The following is a 21,336-nucleotide window of genomic DNA, read 5'->3' as shown; positions in this document are numbered from 1 at the left end:
TCCAGACGTTGCATATGAACAGGATCAGAGTTGATCTTCTCAGGCTCCAAGGTGAGGGCAACCAAGGTGTCTGTGAGATCTGGTGTTGCCTCCCAAGCTGCCCATGCACTCTTTTTCCCATGGCCAAGGAAGGCTGATGTAGTATCACATCCTGTCAGTGCATGGAAGAGAGGCAATGCCAGTGACTTCTGAGGACCCATTGCATTGCGGATTTCATGGACAGGAATGTCTCGGTAGCTTTTTCCAAAGCCAAAGCCAATCCAAAGATCTGTGATCTTTAATGAATCAAAAAAGTGGATTGCAAGAATGACAACATCACTATCAACCGTACGGACAAAAGCCTTTTTATGGCCCCAGCATGGGCCAAGTGCAGAACCATTCTCGTGTCTGCTTCAGGATGGTTACAAGGCTTAAGTGTAGACAAATTGAATCCAGGCCTGTTGCAGAGAACATCATCATTAATTGTACACAGCAGTAGTTTACCCTGCATGTCATCCTTCGTGAGCTCGACACTTACAAGTCCAAACAGTTCTTTCTTATTGTCTTCATTTTTCAGGAACTCACTGTTCCAATTACGCTTTGGAATAGGAGTTCTGCCATCCCCTATTTTAGTTCTTTTCCCCATTCCTTGGCGTTGGTGAGTTTGTGCTTTTAGGTTCTCCTCTGGATATGTGTCAAACACAATATCCAAGCGCTCAACAGAGTCATGGCTCATGTATGACCTAACAAACCCTGCAATATTGGTGTTTATGTATTCATTGAATGTATTTGCAGCGAGGGGCCGGACCATTTGGGCCATTACTGCTCCATCAAGCACAACTACAGTGGCCTTCTTAGCTGCTGCTATGCAGACTTTTTGGACATTCAAGCATTCAAGTATGTCCACCTTTGTGCCACAGCGTAAAAGCCCTTGGTTGGAAATGCTGGGTGGCTCTCTCTGGTTTTCATACTTGAAGAACTCTGCCATGTCTGCATCAGGCCTCGATTGAAGGGAAAGGAATAGTTGGGTGATGAGATTCATGTTTTTCTTCTGAATGCTGTTATTGCGTTTGGCTTTTCGGTCTGGTCGATTTGCAAAAGTCAAGATTTTTGTCCGTGGAATGGGCTTTGTGGCCTTCTCAAGTCGCTCCTCTACATAAGCTAAATGTAGGGCTATAGCAACTTTGTGAACGGTTGTGAGTGATTCAGATACTTCTGTTTCCACAATTTCCTGCGTGTCAAGTGCTGTGAGGTCATGATCTACTGATAGAAAAGGATTCCTGTGACTTTCCATAATGGCTGTGAAGGATTTGACATCTTTCATGAACTTGACCTGCAAGCTACGTGCCTCTTCATGATGAGAAGTTGAGGATGGTGAGCTGATGTTACTATACACAGCTTCAAACTCTTGCACCAACCTGGCACTGTCTGCAAGCATGAATAGTGTGAGAGCTTCAGGCTTTTCATAGAGTCCAGCTGCTCCACCATAGGACTGCAGAATTCTGTTTGACTGCTCATGTGATTGATCCTTTGCAATCAAGCTGAACTTGTGTTCTGAACGTTGCACTACAAAGTTAAAGTGCTCTAGATACATTTAATCATAAATCTGATCATTCCAGTAGGTTTCTGATGCTCAAAAAACCTAAAATACTTTGCCAAAAGTATCAAAAGTTAAGGTACACCTAATTTTGTACATGGCCGCCATCTTGGAAATATGCTAATTAGGTGTCCAGACACACCCAATCATAAAGATGATTTTTCCATCATATTTCTAATTGTCAAAAAACATGAATTAGACACCAAGTTAGGATTTGTAGCTCATCTGGTTCAAATGTAGAGGCAAAAGCGTGTTCAGGTGGTGGCCATATTGGATCAGCCGATGTGGCGACCCCAAAGGTCACCGGCGCGGGCGCCCTAGCCAAATCATTTAAGTATGCCCTGAGCTACACCTTTGCCAAATTTGGCGCTTTTAGACAAAAGTGAACGAACATACCCTAAAATCTCCCTAAGGGCCCCCACTATTAGTGATTTTTTCGGATTTAACTTCGTTTCGGTAGTGACACAATGGTGTCACTACCGAAACGAAAAGATTTTTTACTAAGTCCAGAGCTCTATGAATTTTAGGGACCAAAAAAAAAGTCACTACAAAGTACTACCAATCAACTTTAAATTGCCTGAAACGTACTCCTAACAGGTTTTTGGGGGAACAATTTTGGCCTCCATTCTTAGTGATTTTTTCGGATTTAACTTCGTATCTGTAGTGACCAACTTTCGAGCTCTGGACTTAGTAAATGTATTTTTTCACCAAGAACCTTGGCCTTGAGTCTTGGGACTCAAGGCCCAAAAGGGATATTTGATGTCTCCGCGGGAGTAATTGGTTTCGACTCAAGACTCTTTTGGGTCTTGAGTCTTGGGGGGAAAAAAAATGCACTAGTTAGATTTCAACCGGGAACCTCCTGGTTGCAAGTCCTGTATCTAAACCATTGCACCACAGAGGTCCTTACCTATTATGTTGACTTGCGTGTAATTTTCTGAAAGATTATATAAAGGTAAAAGCCCCAGGTAAAAGTTATAAAGATGTCCTTGTGGGATTTGAACTCAGGACCTTCAGTATGTAAGGCCTGAATCTTAACCACTGCTCCACCATGGTATATATTTTCTATGGTCTCTTGCACGGTCTTCCGTGAAAGATAAGGTGCAAGATTCTAGTATTGGTTGGAAACCTGTCCTGGTTGGATTTGAACAGGTAACCTTCTGGTTGCAAGTCCTGTATCTAAACCACTGCACCACAGAGGTTCTGACTTTTTCTGATAACTTAGCCTGGCAAAGTTTGTACCCTCTTCCCTTTAAATATCCATTGCCATTGACAATGTATTGGGCGCTTAAAGTTAAATATTTCAAAAACTACAAATCATTTCAAAGTAAAACATCTCAAGGATGCATGTCCACAGTAAGGGGGAATTGTTGTACTGTGAATGGAGTTTCTAGGTGAACGTGTTTTTTTGAGGTCCCAAAATCTTCCATCGACCTCCATTATAAATCTCTGAACTTTTAAAGGAGTACTATCTAAAACAATGAAATATTTCAAAGATTCCTTTTCAGGCAAAAATGTCCATATTAGGATGAACATTTTAAAGTTTGAATGGGGTTTCTATTCTATATATGACAATTTGCAGTTCACCTTCTTTTGGGTCTTGAGTCGAACAAATTACTCCCGCGGAGTCATCAAATTTCTCTTTTTGGCCTTGAGTCTTGGGACTCAAAGCCCAAAAGAGAAATTTGATGTCTCCGCGGGAGTAATTTGTTCGACTCAAGACTCTTTTGGGTCTTGAGTCTTGGGAAAGAAAAAAAAAGGCTCGCTATTTGGATTTGAACCGGGAACCTTCTGGTTGCAAGTCCTGTTTCTAAACCACTACACCACAGAGGTCCTTACCTGTTCTGTTGACTTGCGTGGAATTTACTGAAAGATTATATAAAGGTAAAAGCCCCAGGTAAAAGTTATAAAGATGTCCTTGCGGGATTTGAACTCAGAACCTTCAGTATGCAAGGCCTGAATCTTAACCACTGCTCCACCATGGTATATACTTTCTATGGTCTCTTGCACGCTCTTCAGTTCAAAGATCAGATAAAGGTGCAAGATTCAGGTATTGGTTGGAAACCTGTCCTTGTTGGATTTGAACCGGTAACCTTCTGGTTGCAAGTCCTGTATCTAAACCACTGCACCACAGAGATTCTGACTTCTTATGATAACTTAGGCTAGAAAACTTTGTACCCTCTTCCCTTTAAATATCCATTGCCATTGACAATGTATTGGGCGCTTAAAGTTAAATATTTCAAAAACTACAAATCATTTCAAAGTAAAACATCTCAAGGATGCATGTCCACAGTAAGGGTGATTTTTTGTACTGTGAATGGAGTTTCTAGGTGAAAGTGTTTTTTTGAGGTCCCAAAACCTTCCATCCGCCTCCATTATAAATCTCTGAACTTTTAAAGGAGTACAGTTCTAAAACTATGCAACATTTCAAAGATTCCTTTTCAGGCAAACATGTCCACAGTAAGATGAACATTTTAAAGTATGAATGAGGTTACTAGGCGTAAGTATGTAGTTGTAGGCCTGCCTTTAAATGTCCATTGCCGCATCGACAATACATGGGGCGCTTAAAGTTAAATATCTCCAAAACTACAAATGATTTTAAAAAAAAGTTTCTCAAGCATGCATGTCCACAGTAAGGTGGATTTTTTTAACTGTGAATGGAGTTTCTAGGTGAAAGTGTTTTTTAAGGTCCCAAAACCTTCCATCGACCTCCATTATAAATCTCTGAACTTTTAAAGGAGTACTATTCTAAAACAATGAAACATTTCAAAGATTCCTTTTCAGGCAAAAATGTCCATATTAGGATGAACATTTTAAAGTTTGAATGGGGTTTCTATTCTATATATGACATTTTGCAGTTCACCTTCTTTTGGTTCTTGAGTCGAACAAATTACTCCCGCGGAGACATCAAATTTCTCTTTTTGGCCTTGAGTCTTGGGACTCAAAGCCCAAAAGAGAAATTTGATGTCTCCGCGGGAGTAATTTGTTCGACTCAAGACTCTTTTGGGTCTTGAGTCTTGGGAAAGAAAAAAAAGGATCGCCTGTTGGATTTGAACCGGGAACCTTCTGGTTGCAAGTCCTGTTTCTAAACCACTGCACCACAGAGATCCGTACCTGTTCTGTTGACTTGCGTGGAATTTACTGAAAGATTATATAAAGGTAAAAGCCCCAGGTAAAAGTTAGAAAGATGTCCATGCGAGATTTGAACTCAGGACCTTCAGTATGCAAGGCCTGAATCTCAACCACTGCTCCACCATGGTATATACTTTCTATGGTCTCTTGCACGCTCTTCAGTGAAAGATCAGATAAAGGTGCAAGATTCAGGTATTGGTTGGAAACCTGTCCTGGTTGGATTTGAACTGGAAACCTTCTTGTTGCAAGTCCTGTATCTAAACCACTGCACCACAGAGGTTCTGACTTCTTATGATAACTTAGGCTGGCAAAGTTTGTACCCTCTTCCCTTTAAATATCCATTGCCATTGACAATGTATTGGGCGCTTAAAGTTAAATATTTCAAAAACTACAAATCATTTCAAAGTAAAACATCTCAAGGATGCATGTCCACAGTAAGGGTGATTTTTTGTACTGTGAATGGAGTTTCTAGGTGAAAGTGTTTTTTTGAGGTCCCAAAACCTTCCATCCGCCTCCATTATAAATCTCTGAACTTTTAAAGGAGTACTATTCTAAAACAATGAAACATTTCAAAGATTCCTTTTCAGGCAAAAATGTCCATATTAGGATGAACATTTTAAAGTTTGAATGGGGTTTCTATTCTATATATGACATTTTGCAGTTCACCTTCTTTTGGTTCTTGAGTCGAACAAATTACTCCCGCGGAGACATCAAATTTCTCTTTTTGGCCTTGAGTCTTGGGACTCAAAGCCCAAAAGAGAAATTTGATGTCTCCGCGGGAGTAATTTGTTCGACTCAAGACTCTTTTGGGTCTTGAGTCTTGGGAAAGAAAAAAAAAGGTTCACCAGTTGGAGTTGAACCAGGAACCTTCTGGATGCAAGTCCTGTTTCTAAACCACTACACCACAGAGATCCATACCTGTTCTGTTGACTTGCGTGGAATTTACTGAAAGATTATATAAAGGTGAAAGCCCCAGGTAAAAGTTAGAAAGATGTCCATGCGGGATTTGAACTCAGGACCTTCAGTATGCAAGGCCTGAATCTTAACCACTGCTCCACCATGGTATATATTTTCTATGGTCTCTTGCACGCTCTTCAGTTCAAAGATCAGATAAAGGTGCAAGATTCAGGTATTGGTTGGAAACCTGTCCTTGTTGGATTTGGACCGGTAACCTTCTGGTTGCAAGTCCTGTATCTAAACCACTGCACCACAGAGGTTTTGACTTCTTATGATAACTTAGGCTGGCAAAGTTTGTACCCTCTTCCCTTTAAATATCCATTGCCATTGACAATGTATTGGGCGCTTAAAGTTAAATATTTCAAAAACTACAAATCATTTCAAAGTAAAACATCTCAAGGATGCATGTCCACAGTAAGGGTGATTTTTTGTACTGTGAATGGAGTTTCTAGGTGAAAGTGTTTTTTTGAGGTCCCAAAACCTTCCATCCGCCTCCATTATAAATCTCTGAACTTTTAAAGGAGTACAGTTCTAAAACTATGCAACATTTCAAAGATTCCTTTTCAGGCAAACATGTCCACAGTAAGATGAACATTTTAAAGTATGAATGAGGTTACTAGGCGTAAGTATGTAGTTGTAGGCCTGCCTTTAAATGTCCATTGCCGCATCGACAATACATGGGGCGCTTAAAGTTAAATATCTCCAAAACTACAAATGATTTTTAAAAAAAGTTTCTCAAGCATGCATGTCCACAGTAAGGTGGAATTTTTTAACTGTGAATGGAGTTTCTAGGTGAAAGTGTTTTTTAAGGTCCCAAAACCTTCCATCGACCTCCATTATAAATCTCTGAACTTTTAAAGGAGTACTATTCTAAAACAATGAAACATTTCAAAGATTCCTTTTCAGGCAAAAATGTCCATATTAGGATGAACATTTTAAAGTTTGAATGGGGTTTCTATTCTATATATGACATTTTGCAGTTCACCCTCTTTTGGTTCTTGAGTCGAACAAATTACTCCCACGGAGACATCAAATTTCTCTTTTTGGCCTTGAGTCTTGGGACTCAAAGCCCAAAAGAGAAATTTGATGTCTCCGCGGGAGTAATTTGTTCGACTCAAGACTCTTTTGGGTCTTGAGTCTTGGGAAAGAAAAAAAAAGGCTCGCTATTTGGATTTGAACCGGGAACCTTCTGGTTGCAAGTCCTGTTTCTAAACCACTACACCACAGAGGTCCGTACCTGTTCTGTTGACTTATGTGGAATTTACTGAAAGATTATATAAAGGTAAAAGCCCCAGGTAAAAGTTAGAAAGATGTCCATGCGGGATTTGAACTCAGGACCTTCAGTATGCAAGGCCTGAATCTTAACCACTGCTCCACCATGGTATATACTTTCTATGGTCTCTTGCACGGTCTTCAGTTCAAAGATCAGATAAAGGTGCAAGATTCAGGCATTGGTTGGAAACCTGTCCTTGTTGGATTTGAACCGGTAACCTTCTGGATGCAAGTCCTGTATCTAAACCACTGCACCACAGAGGTTTTGACTTCTTATGATAACTTAGGCTGGCAAAGTTTGTACCCTCTTCCCTTTAAATATCCATTGCCATTGACAATGTATTGGGCGCTTAAAGTTAAATATTTCAAAAACTACAAATCATTTCAAAGTAAAACATCTCAAGGATGCATGTCCACAGTAAGGGTGATTTTTTGTACTGTGAATGAAGTTTCTAGGTGAAAGTGTTTTTTTGAGGTCCCAAAACCTTCCATCCGCCTCCATTATAAATCTCTGAACTTTTAAAGGAGTACAGTTCTAAAACTATGCAACATTTCAAAGATTCCTTTTCAGGCAAACATGTCCACAGTAAGATGAACATTTTAAAGTATGAATGAGGTTACTAGGCGTAAGTATGTAGTTGTAGGCCTGCCTTTAAATGTCCATTGCCGCATCGACAATACATGGGGCGCTTAAAGTTAAATATCTCCAAAACTACAAATGATTTTTAAAAAAAGTTTCTCAAGCATGCATGTCCACAGTAAGGTGGAATTTTTTAACTGTGAATGGAGTTTCTAGGTGAAAGTGTTTTTTAAGGTCCCAAAACCTTCCATCCGCCTCCATTCTAAATCTCTGAACTTTTAAAGGAGTACAATTCTAAAACTATGCAACATTTCAAAGATCTCTTTTCAGGCAAACATTTCCACAGTAAGATGAACATTTTAAAGTATGAATGAGGTTACTAGGCGTAAGTATGTAGTTGTAGGCCTGCCTTTAAATGTCCATTGCCGCATTGACAATACATGGGGCGCTTAAAGTTAAATATCTCCAAAACTACAAATGATTAAAAAAAAAAAATCTCAAGCATGCATGTCTACAGTAAGCTGGATTTTTAGCGGTGCCAGCCGCTCTACACTTGACTATGTCCGTCCGTATGTCCGTTTGTCCGTTTGTCCGTTTGTCCGTTTGTCCGTTTGTCCGTTATGTCCGTTTGAGCACGGGCTTTAAACAGCTATAACTCCAGTTCGCAGCATGCCAGCAAGTCCAAATTTGGTATGTGGACTTACACCACCAATAGGGACGAGCATTGATTGCTGAAGCCCCGCCCCACCCTATTATAGCGCCACCAGGAGGCCACTGGCTTTAAACAGCGCTTCACACAGCTATAACTCCAGTTCGCATGCCAGCAAGTCCAAATTTGGTATGTGGACCTACACCACCAATAGGGACGAGCATTGATTGCTGAAGCCCCGCCCCGCCCTATTATAGCGCCACCAGGAGGCCACTCATCAAAGGCACCGCTTCCTTCACACAGGGTGCGATTTTTTGAACTGTGAATGGAGTTTCTAGGTGAACGTGTTTTTTTGAGGTCCCAAAATCTTCCATCGACCTCCATTATAAATCTCTGAACTTTTAAAGGAGTACTATTCTAAAACAATGAAACATTTCAAAGATCCCTTTTCAGGCAAAAATGTCCATATTAGGATGAACATTTTAAAGTTTGAATGGGGTTTCTATTCTATATATGACATTTTGCAGTTCACCTTCTTTTGGGTCTTGAGTCGAACAAATTACTCCCGCGGAGACATCAAATTTCTCTTTTTGGCCTTGAGTCTTGGGACTCAAAGCCCAAAAGAGAAATTTGATGTCTCCGCGGGAGTAATTTGTTCGACTCAAGACTCTTTTGGGTCTTGAGTCTTGGGAAAGAAAAAAAAAGGCTCGCTATTTGTATTTGAACCGGGAACCTTCTGGTTGCAAGTCCTGTTTCTAAACCACTACACCACAGAGGTCCGTACCTGTTCTGTTGACTTGCGTGGAATTTACTGAAAGATTATATAAAGGTAAAAGCCCCAGGTAAAAGTTAGAAAGATGTCCATGCGGGATTTGAACTCAGGACCTTCAGTATGCAAGGCCTGAATCTTAACCACTGCTCCACCATGGTATGTACTTTCTATGGTCTCTTGCACGCTCTTCAGTTCAAAGATCAGATAAAGGTGCAAGATTCAGGTATTGGTTGGAAACCTGTCCTTGTTGGATTTGGACCGGTAACCTTCTGGTTGCAAGTCCTGTATCTAAACCACTGCACCACAGAGGTTTTGACTTCTTATGATAACTTAGGCTGGCAAAGTTTGTACCCTCTTCCCTTTAAATATCCATTGCCATTGACAATGTATTGGGCGCTTAAAGTTAAATATTTCAAAAACTACAAATCATTTCAAAGTAAAACATCTCAAGGATGCATGTCCACAGTAAGGGTGATTTTTTGTACTGTGAATGGAGTTTCTAGGTGAAAGTGTTTTTTTGAGGTCCCAAAACCTTCCATCCGCCTCCATTATAAATCTCTGAACTTTTAAAGGAGTACAGTTCTAAAACTATGCAACATTTCAAAGATTCCTTTTCAGGCAAACATGTCCACAGTAAGATGAACATTTTAAAGTATGAATGAGGTTACTAGGCGTAAGTATGTAGTTGTAGGCCTGCCTTTAAATGTCCATTGCCGCATCGACAATACATGGGGCGCTTAAAGTTAAATATCTCCAAAACTACAAATTATTTTAAAAAAAAGTTTCTCAAGCATGCATGTCCACAGTAAGGTGGAATTTTTTAACTGTGAATGGAGTTTCTAGGTGAAAGTGTTTTTTAAGGTCCCAAAACCTTCCATCGACCTCCATTATAAATCTCTGAACTTTTAAAGGAGTACTATTCTAAAACAATGAAACATTTCAAAGATTCCTTTTCAGGCAAAAATGTCCATATTAGGATGAACATTTTAAAGTTTGAATGGGGTTTCTATTCTATATATGACATTTTGCAGTTCACCTTCTTTTGGTTCTTGAGTCGAACAAATTACTCCCACGGAGACATCAAATTTCTCTTTTTGGCCTTGAGTCTTGGGACTCAAAGCCCAAAAGAGAAATTTGATGTCTCCGCGGGAGTAATTTGTTCGACTCAAGACTCTTTTGGGTCTTGAGTCTTGGGAAAGAAAAAAAAAGGCTCGCTATTTGGATTTGAACCGGGAACCTTCTGGTTGCAAGTCCTGTTTCTAAACCACTACACCACAGAGGTCCGTACCTGTTCTGTTGACTTATGTGGAATTTACTGAAAGATTATATAAAGGTAAAAGCCCCAGGTAAAAGTTAGAAAGATGTCCATGCGGGATTCGAACTCAGGACCTTCAGTATGCAAGGCCTGAATCTTAACCACTGCTCCACCATGGTATGTACTTTCTATGGTCTCTTGCACGCTCTTCAGTTCAAAGATCAGATAAAGGTGCAAGATTCAGGTATTGGTTGGAAACCTGTCCTTGTTGGATTTGGACCGGTAACCTTCTGGTTGCAAGTCCTGTATCTAAACCACTGCACCACAGAGGTTTTGACTTCTTATGATAACTTAGGCTGGCAAAGTTTGTACCCTCTTCCCTTTAAATATCCATTGCCATTGACAATGTATTGGGCGCTTAAAGTTAAATATTTCAAAAACTACAAATCATTTCAAAGTAAAACATCTCAAGGATGCATGTCCACAGTAAGGGTGATTTTTTGTACTGTGAATGGAGTTTCTAGGTGAAAGTGTTTTTTTGAGGTCCCAAAACCTTCCATCCGCCTCCATTATAAATCTCTGAACTTTTAAAGGAGTACAGTTCTAAAACTATGCAACATTTCAAAGATTCCTTTTCAGGCAAACATGTCCACAGTAAGATGAACATTTTAAAGTATGAATGAGGTTACTAGGCGTAAGTATGTAGTTGTAGGCCTGCCTTTAAATGTCCATTGCCGCATCGACAATACATGGAGCGCTTAAAGTTAAATATCTCCAAAACTACAAATTATTTTTAAAAAAAGTTTCTCAAGCATGCATGTCCACAGTAAGGTGGAATTTTTTAACTGTGAATGGAGTTTCTAGGTGAAAGTGTTTTTTAAGGTCCCAAAACCTTCCATCGACCTCCATTATAAATCTCTGAACTTTTAAAGGAGTACTATTCTAAAACAATGAAACATTTCAAAGATTCCTTTTCAGGCAAAAATGTCCATATTAGGATGAACATTTTAAAGTTTGAATGGGGTTTCTATTCTATATATGACATTTTGCAGTTCACCTTCTTTTGGTTCTTGAGTCGAACAAATTACTCCCACGGAGACATCAAATTTCTCTTTTTGGCCTTGAGTCTTGGGACTCAAAGCCCAAAAGAGAAATTTGATGTCTCCGCGGGAGTAATTTGTTCGACTCAAGACTCTTTTGGGTCTTGAGTCTTGGGAAAGAAAAAAAAAGGCTCGCTATTTGGATTTGAACCGGGAACCTTCTGGTTGCAAGTCCTGTTTCTAAACCACTACACCACAGAGGTCCGTACCTGTTCTGTTGACTTATGTGGAATTTACTGAAAGATTATATAAAGGTAAAAGCCCCAGGTAAAAGTTAGAAAGATGTCCATGCGGGATTTGAACTCAGGACCTTCAGTATGCAAGGCCTGAATCTTAACCACTGCTCCACCATGGTATATACTTTCTATGGTCTCTTGCACGGTCTTCAGTTCAAAGATCAGATAAAGGTGCAAGATTCAGGCATTGGTTGGAAACCTGTCCTTGTTGGATTTGAACCGGTAACCTTCTGGATGCAAGTCCTGTATCTAAACCACTGCACCACAGAGGTTTTGACTTCTTATGATAACTTAGGCTGGCAAAGTTTGTACCCTCTTCCCTTTAAATATCCATTGCCATTGACAATGTATTGGGCGCTTAAAGTTAAATATTTCAAAAACTACAAATCATTTCAAAGTAAAACATCTCAAGGATGCATGTCCACAGTAAGGGTGATTTTTTGTACTGTGAATGGAGTTTCTAGGTGAAAGTGTTTTTTTGAGGTCCCAAAACCTTCCATCCGCCTCCATTATAAATCTCTGAACTTTTAAAGGAGTACAGTTCTAAAACTATGCAACATTTCAAAGATTCCTTTTCAGGCAAACATGTCCACAGTAAGATGAACATTTTAAAGTATGAATGAGGTTACTAGGCGTAAGTATGTAGTTGTAGGCCTGCCTTTAAATGTCCATTGCCGCATCGACAATACATGGGGCGCTTAAAGTTAAATATCTCCAAACTACAAATGATTTAAAAAAAAAAGTTTCTCAAGCATGCATGTCCACAGTAAGGTGGAATTTTTGAACTGTGAATGGAGTTTCTAGGTGAAAGTGTTTTTTAAGGTCCCAAAACCTTCCATCCGCCTCCATTCTAAATCTCTGAACTTTTAAAGGAGTACAATTCTAAAACTATGCAACATTTCAAAGATTCCTTTTCAGGCAAACATGTCCACAGTAAGATGAACATTTTAAAGTATGAATGAGGTTACTAGGCGTAAGTATGTAGTTGTAGGCCTGCCTTTAAATGTCCATTGCTGCATCGACAATACATGGGGCGCTTAAAGTTAAATATCTCCAAAACTACAAATGATTTTTTTTTTTAAATCTCAAGCATGCATGTCCACAGTAAGGTGGATTTTTTGAACTGTGAATGGAGTTTCTAGGTGAACGTGTTTTTTTGAGGTCCCAAAATCTTCCATCGACCTCCATTATAAATCTCTGAACTTTTAAAGGAGTACTATTCTAAAACAATGAAACATTTCAAAGATCCCTTTTCAGGCAAAAATGTCCATATTAGGATGAACATTTTAAAGTATGAATGAGGTTACTAGGCGTAAGTATGTAGTTGTAAGCCTGCCTTTAAATGTCCATTGCCGCATTAACAATGCATGGGGCGCTTAAAGTTAAATATCTCCAAAACTACAAATGATTTCAAAGAAAGCATGCATGTCCACAGTAAGGTGGATTTTTTGAACTGTGAATGGAGTTTCTAGGTGAAAGTGTTTTTTTGAGGTCCCAAAACCTTCCATCCGCCTCCATTATAAATCTCTGAACTTTTAACAAATTAAGCCCTCTTTTAAGCCCTTAACAAAAATATTGAAAACTAGAAAAAGTGCTCCTCGGAGCACAGGTCTCCGCCAGGTCAGGTAAGCTATTGTGGCCTCCTGGTGACGCTATAATAGGCCAATGTGAAAAGGGTGCCATTTGTTCTTAGGCCTTGCACAATAATTGGACACTGCATTCATGATTTTAGGCATTTTGTTAAAAACATTGGTTTTGCTAAATTAGACCTGCTGGTGGTGCTATAACAGGCCAATGTTAAAAGGGTGGCATTTGTTCCTCAACATAGTGTGAATGTGCGTGCAAAGTTTGAGCGCAATTGGACGGTGCGTTCATGATTTGCGGAATTTTGTTCAAAACAAGGTAATAATGCAAACTTTAGATGTCAATCTTAGCCAATCAGTACGGAATATGAAAAATCAAACACATCCGTCGTGATCACATGACTATAGAGATCATGTGTACCGATTTGCGTGAAATTTGGATAAAATTGGAAGGAGTAGTGTAAAATAATGTGTTTTACACATTAGCCTCCTGGTGGCGCTATAAAAGGCAGATGTGAAAAATGCAGGGCAAAGGTTTTTCCTTGACCTCTAGGGAGTGTGCATACAAAGTTTTACACAGATCGGTGCAATTATAGGTAAAAACACGAGTCGGCCTGTTATAGCGCCACCAACAGATCGGTGCAATTATAGGTAAAAACACGAGTCGGCCTGTTATAGCGCCACCATGAGGCTGATTTGAAAATTTTCAATGGTAGTTCTTCCTCGGCCTAATGGGAATGAGTGTGCAAAATTTCACGGAAATTGCATGCTGTGTTCATGATTTGAGGCATTTTGTTCAAAACGGAGCACTCCTGCAAACTTTGGAAGACATTTTTAGCCAATCAGGATGGAATATGAGAAATCTGAAAGACCCGTTTAATTTAATGACTATAGAGATACTGTGTACCAATTTGCGTGATTTTTGGACAAAATGTGTAGGAGTACTGTCAAAAAATATGTTTTGCACAAATCGGCCTCCTGGTGGCGCTATAAAAGGCCCATGAGAAAGGTTCTGAATTAGCATCCAGGGAGTGTGTGTGCACAGTTTCGCTGCGATCAAGACAACGGTGCCAGAGATTAGCTGGTCACAGACGGACGGACACACACGGACACACGGACGGACGGACGGGGTGGAAAAGATACTCTCTCGAGACAATTATATTTTTGTTTTGTTCCATTTTTGCTTTGGCAATGGAGAGAGGGAGAGGGAGAGTGAGACCCCCTCTTTAAACAAAGAGTGAATTTGGATGTCAAAGGAAATGGCCAGTCTCCTGCTGGGTCTTTGTCTGGCAGAGGAATGGTAAATCACTGATTTCCAAATGTATATAGACAAATTCCACAGTAAACATTTTCAACTGTAAATTTCCAATGACGTACAAAAACACAAGCAAACTGCGAGTTTACTAAGCAACTGCAATTGCCCAAAGTTGCCCATTAATGCCTCTTTTCATGCAGTGATATTTCAGTCAGATTTCTCATATACCATTATAAATGCCTTCCAAAGCTTGGCAGTAGACAAGCCAGGCCTGACGAAGACCTGCGCTCAGAGGAGCGTACTTTTCTAGTTCTTTTTTTTCTTTTGTTTTTGTGGGGAAACAAGTAATGTGTACAATCCCTGATGAAGAGTAATCAGAGATGGTCAAACTTTCAGAAATAAGGGATACAATTGGAGATGAGAAAAGTACAAGGAAGAGAAAAAATACTTTATCACCTCATCATATCTTTCAGTAACACAATTAACAAAAAGTACATTCACTTAATCACTTGCAGTGAAAAAAAAAAGTAGTGACTTAAAAAAAACACGGTCCACCATGGCACAACAAGTTATACAAATTTCCAGAACAAAATGTAATTTCAATACACATGGCATTATTTTTGACTTGGTCCAAACAAGAGTAGAATATGCTACAATTTAATAATTCTAGCTGTATCAAAATCTTACAAAGACAATAAAGGTTAGACAATGTTAGCTAGAAACAACCTTTTTTCTTTTGCTGGACAACAGCCTAAAATACATTTCCCACTCTGAGCTAATAAAAAGAGTGGCAGGACTTAACCTCTCCCATTCTCTGAGAACTATCAGAACCATGGCAGACATCATGACAATACAAAACTGTAAAGAACAATGCAACATTGTCATCATTTTCAAGCCTAATTCATACTTCATCGTACGACTAGTGCTGTTAGCTGAAAATAACTTCATAGTTACGGATCAGTTATTTTTGGTAAACAACTTTGTCATACGACAAAGTATGAATTAGGCTAGGCTTTCCCACGGCCCCTCACTAACACATTTTGTTATGAAGACACAAAACGTTTAATTGCGAGTGTTGAATGTTACATTTTTCGCCATTGTCACTGAACGCCAACATCATTCAAGAGAATCGATTCTCGATAAGTCACAGTGCATTAGCAAGTAGAAAACTACACAACACGAGTAGAAAATACAAAAACTAAAACTAAAATAAACCAAAAAACATATCAAACAACTGTGCCTTGCGGGTAGTCTCATCTCAAACAGGTGACACACATAAAGAAAACAAGGTCACACCCAAAATACTGAATTTGAGGACGGAATCCAACATTATTTGTTATTTGTCAGTTATATAATGATATCATTATACGTAAGCAAGTAACTGTTGCACGTGGCCATGACATCAATAATCCAAAATTCATAGAATGAGCCACAGAGACCGTAATGGATTAAGGGTACGATTAGTACTGGCTCATGAAAAATTACGCAATATTTGTATACTGTATACAATTGAAGGGTGAACACATATGTTATTTTAGCTTTCTGCCATCAGTTCCTATTGCATACAGCCAGGAACCACACAAGCACCAGTGGGTGAAGTCAAGATTACAACTGGGAGTGAGACACATTACTCTCAGAGTGAGAGTAATGTGTTACTCTTTAGCATTCTCTTTAATTCAGGAAACAAAACAAAAAAGTTAGGATCATACGTGGCATCTTGCTCAGAGATTCAGGCACACCTTTTTGATCCTCCTCTCTCAGGAGACTGTATGACTGGCTACCATAACCACTTTCAACCTGGTGTCCTTATTTTGGGTGTTATTTATAGGCATTCTTTCATAAATAGCAGAACTACAAGCTCACAATGTGTCACGATGTGATGTGCTGTGAGCTTGTAGGTTTAAAAAAAAATGGGGCTTAAGTGGTTAAAGCTGAACGTCATAGTCTAGTAGTGTACAGTGTTTTGAGTAACGCCATCTTCAATGTCCAAGAGAAGAGTTTGCATCTGAAAATTCTGAACAGCTTCCTGTAGGTTGAAAGACCCGCTCTCTTACATAATCAATTCCAGCGATGGAGGTTCTGAATCACAAGTCAGCGTGTCTGGATTTTGACTGAGAACAAGTCCAGGGAAGCATCTTTTTGGCTGGGCTGTAACGGAAGTCAGAGGTTGGTCCGTGGTTGGTCAATTCATGTCTATTTTTGGCCTTAGGGGGGCAATCCTTTAGCACTTTTCGATAGTCGCGCACCAGATGTTAGATATCTATCAAATCGACTGACTAATGCGAGACTACCTCCTTTGGACCAATTTTGTTGTAAGCCAGTCATTAAGGTTCTAGCTCCATGTCACATTTTAAGTAGCTACTTTTTGTATAGAAATGTTAGAAAATGGCGCTTTCAGTAATCCCTGAAAAATTATAGGCACACATCTGCCATCATGTTGTTGATGGTTGAATCTGTGGCGGGTGTTGTATTTGGCTTGCATTTGTAGGATCATCAGGCAGGGACAAAAAAAAAAAAGATGGGCACCTTGATTAGACAATAAATCAAGGAAGAATCCAAAACTTAAGACATAAATATCCCTTTTTCCACTGCCTTGAAAACAAGCGTGTTTGGTCAAATGCAAAGCCACCCATGGTCCATTGTATTCCATAGTCTTGTTCAGCGTGGACTCTCTAAATCCTTTCCCTGAGTGCTTCCTCTGCGAGGTGACCCATCGTGCGTCAGGTCAGTACATTGACTCGGTGTCTCGGATGGTTCCAAAGGACAAGCTGAAAGTGCTTCCTAGTCTCTTGGTGACCCCGCCCCCTTCCCGGTTCTTCTTCCGGTTCCAGTTGAGCAGCGAGGCGGAGCTTTGTCCCTTGGCTCCGGCGGCCAGCATGTGTTGCCGAGTGTTCTCTTTGTCACCACTGTGTGAGAGCATCACTGACCTCCTGTCCACCTGTCCACACACACACACACACACACACACACACACACACACACACACACACACACACACACACACACACACACACACACACACACACACACACACACACACACACACACACTATCGTTACTATCGTGCTTCAATGTTACAGTACATATTTTAGGCATTTACTGTAGGTGGTGCTCTCTCTCTAAAACTTGCATCATGTGCAACCAATAAGCTTCAATTCGGTGGTGACCAACATTACAAGGCATTTCGGTTGGCTCACAAGCATTCTAATGAGTGCCGAATATCTCCCAATAACAGAACTCACATATAAATGTATCATTTTACCTTATTATACCTGTAGCACCTGCTATGAACCACAGACTGATAAAAAGCAACAGTTTGGTAAGGGGTGAATATTTAAACGACGTTGTTCAATCTGATGGCTATATTTTAAAATGTAGCCCCCCGAGACCCCAGCCGCGCGCGGGGCTGTAGAGCTGTGAGGGCGCGCTTATTTTGGGGTACCAAAATGGTGGGATAGAACTGTCCAAAAGTTAAAAAAAAAAAAATGTGAAAAAATGTTTATATTTATTTTTAACTTGGTGGTCCGCGGACCCCCTGGTGGTCCGTGGACCCCCTGTGAGTGTTGGGACCCCCGGGGACCCCCCTGGAACATGGCGGATCCCTTCGGCTTTTTTTTTTAATTTTTCATGAACGTCCTTGCTTGTTTGACAGCTCCTTAAAGTTGGGGTACCCACCATAACCTTGGTTAAAAAAAAATAAAAAAAAAATCTAAATTTAATTCTGTTTTAAGTAGCATGTGAGGGGTCAAACTAGGGTGTTTTTATGATTCTAAATCCATTGCAATCATTTGTTTTGCACCAAAACCACTCCTCCTTGGGTTAAAAACGGCCATAGCCGTGTATACTTTTTGTGTAAAAAGCCCATTGAGATTGGGCCATTTTTAGCCCAAGGAGTGGTTTTGGTGATAAACAAATGATTGCAATGGATTCAGAATCATAAAAACACCCTAGTTTGACACCTCACATGCTACTTAAAACAGAATTAAATTTTGTTGTTTTTTTGGGGGGATTTTTTTTAACCAAGGTTATGGTGGGTACCCCAACTTTAAGGAGCTGTCAAAAATTCTCCTAGGGATACTGCATATCAGTCTTTGTGAGATGTGTTACTAGACACCTTTACAAACACATTGGTGAAGATTTTTTTTGGTAAGGAATTTATTCCAAGACTTTTTTAATATCCCCTGACTACTCTTACAAATAAGGACCAGTATGCTCTAGAAAAGGAAAGGAATGAAGCTACTACTAAACAAACGTTATTTAATTAGCTTGCATCATCATTGTCTTGACATCCAATCATAAATATTGATAATGAAACTGTGGTATAAAATGATACAATCGAGGTCACTGTTCGATATTGGCAGTTGTGTGTTGATCTACAAACGCAGCACACAAGTGCCAATATCTCACGGTTTAGCACTCGCTCTCATCTTGTGTAGTATTGCTCTAGTAGCACAAGATCAGACACGGTGAACCATATTAATACCAGTTGCCATAATTAGAAATGTAACTTAGAGAGGAAGTAAATGCAGTAGGTTAGGTTTGATCCATTTGTAACTGTAACAGTGTACAAATGGAACCATATACTCTAAGAGTTAAATCAACAGTATATTGGTTAGGTCAGGTTAGCCAGGATTTATACTGATGTTGACCCAACGTGCGATAGATGCCACCAGGCAGGCTCCAGCTAATCTTTTTCATATGATTGGACCTGTCCTTCCTTACATTCTTATTGGTCATCTTTATTTGACAATATTTTGTAGTTACAGTTGCCCATAGATCTCTTTGGCGTTCTTCCTGAGACCATTTCTCTGCTCTCTTGCTTTTGTGACTGTTGGCGAGATGCCTTATTCTGACCCAGTGGAAGAAAACATATCCACCCTCCCATTCCCGCTGGATTTGTGATATACAGTACTGTACTTTTTAAAATTTGAGAAAATTAAATACACATTGTGTGGCTCTATCTCAAAATTCTATAAAGCGTGGCAGCCTTTTCTATCGCACATTGACAATCTTGCGCTTGAGCCCCCAACGAAACCCGAATGAGTCTGTAACCTGCATGTATGGCAGTAGCCAGTCTGTTATGTAATAAACCCTTGGTGTATACCTGCTTATCACCTCACTGACATGTATAATTGCTTTCAATGACCATGCCTATGCTTAACTCAATGTGGCGTTTATGGACCATGGACTGTTTTCTATATACATTTTATTGGAGATTTTACATTGTGTATTTGTTTTGTTTTCTGTTGTTTTCTTTGTGTGTGTTGTTTGTTTGTTTAGTTTTTGCTGTTGTTTATACCTTATTCAATTTATCTTTTTTCTTGACTGCTTTGAGATACTTTGTTGTTTTTTTTCTTCAGTGATGACTATATGACCTGTGAGTATGTTAAAAAATCACACCCTGTGTGAAGGTAGCGGCGCCTTTGATACATTATGTCATCGATATGTGTTCTATACCTATAGAGCAGGATCCGCTCTATACCTTTAGGTATGGACCTTTAGATAAAGACCTTTAGGTATTGACGGGTCTGACCAATCAGAACGTTGACGGGTCTGACCAATCAGAACGTTGAAGGTGAACACGGACAAAGTCAGGTATAGAGCAGGATCCGCTCTATACCTAAAGGTATAGAGCGGCTAGCGCCGCTAAAAATGAAATTCAATGAAAAGAACGTTAAAAAAAAAAAAAAAAAAAACAGTATATTGTTACCTGTATGTCATGTGAGTGCAGTGTGACGACACCTAGCTGCACTCCTCTGTCACTGCAGCTCTTCAGTATTTGGACCACCTCTGCATGTTTAGCCCACTTACAGTCCTGACCGTCCACTGCCACGATGTAGTCTCCTTCCCTCAGCCCTGCCTCCTAAACAGACATATTCAGAAAAGATATAATTACATTTTGTGTTTTTATTTTCTGTCCTGTCTATCGAGTCTGTACGTATGCACGTCTGTATGTTTGCACGGTATGTGTGTGTGTGTGTGTGTGTGTGCGTGCAGCACCCTGGATTTGAACCCTGGCCTCCTGCGTCGAAAACCAAACACCTACTGCTCAACTAAAGGGGAAATTCCCCTGGCCAGGAGAGATACAGTATTAGGCTTATGAGCTTCAGGCAGGACTAGTCTGTTACATTCACCCACTCTTGATGTAGGTAGGTAGGGCTACTCCATTACTCCATTGTGTTTGTACGCTTGCATGTTTGTACGCGTGTGTGCGTGCGTGTGTGTGTGTGTGTGTGTGTGTGTGTGCAAAAAGGAAGCATTAGGATGTTAAGCTGTATATAAGTGGAGAGGGTTCTCTCTCACCGCGGCACAGCCTCCAGGCACCACCCCTGCCACCAGAACAGGAGAATCTCCTCTGAGCGTGAGGCCCAGGCCGCCGTCCCGTCTCTGGAGGCAAATATCACGAACCGGGCCCCACCTCGCCCGTGCACAAAACACAGACAGAGGACCCTGCGACAGAAGGAGAGAACGCCATCCTTATCTTCGCTATGGAGAGAGCTGCATTCACATGCATCAGAATTCACCATCACAATATTGGACTAAATGTTTGAAGCAGTGTCTCTCACCAGTCTTTGGAAGATGTCAGTGACTTGGACGGTGGAGAAGTTGGGCGATGTGATGTCTGGTTTCTGCTGGGTTTGAGCTGTCAACAGGAGACAACGTGATCACTTACTGTTTTAGCATGGAGTCATACATGTTCTGTCCCATTAAAGCTGCAATCCATAACTTTATTAGTGAATATGAGTGAGTATGTTTATATAATATAACTAGTACATATGCAGTTGTTCGAGGAGATCTCCCTGCACTTTGAGATATTTAGATCCTGTGCTCAGGTAGGACCACTACTGGTTGAAAAGAGGTGTGAAGGTATGAAGTATGAAGCTCAAAATGTAATGATGTCCAAAAGGGCTTTTCATCTTGGCTCAGCAGTAGAAATTTTGGCACTCACGACAGACACCCAGGTTCAACCCT

At 40.2% G+C, this 21,336-nt stretch overlaps 1 protein-coding gene across 1 annotated transcript in view; it reads right to left on the bottom strand.

Annotated features, from left to right (window-relative positions):
* Positions 1-14,791: 14,791 nt before the first annotated feature.
* rhpn1 (rhophilin, Rho GTPase binding protein 1) overlaps positions 14,792-21,336 on the bottom strand; it is a 31,533-nt gene continuing 24,988 nt past the window's right edge. The window contains exons 13-16 of the mRNA XM_084066892.1: positions 20,931-21,007; positions 20,668-20,814; positions 20,075-20,227; positions 14,792-17,302 (exon numbers count right to left, since the gene is read on the bottom strand). Coding sequence (XP_083923018.1) covers positions 17,090-17,302; positions 20,075-20,227; positions 20,668-20,814; positions 20,931-21,007 — 590 coding nt within the window. The 3' untranslated portion in view covers positions 14,792-17,089. The remainder of the gene's footprint in view (positions 17,303-20,074; positions 20,228-20,667; positions 20,815-20,930; positions 21,008-21,336) is intronic.

Source organism: Gymnoscopelus microlampas (assembly GCF_963454915.1).
Source record: "Gymnoscopelus microlampas genome assembly, chromosome: 9".
Taxonomy (NCBI): domain Eukaryota; kingdom Metazoa; phylum Chordata; class Actinopteri; order Myctophiformes; family Myctophidae; genus Gymnoscopelus; species Gymnoscopelus microlampas.
The sequence above is the reverse complement of the archived record's forward strand: the minus strand, read 5'-3'. Positions and strand labels throughout refer to the sequence as shown.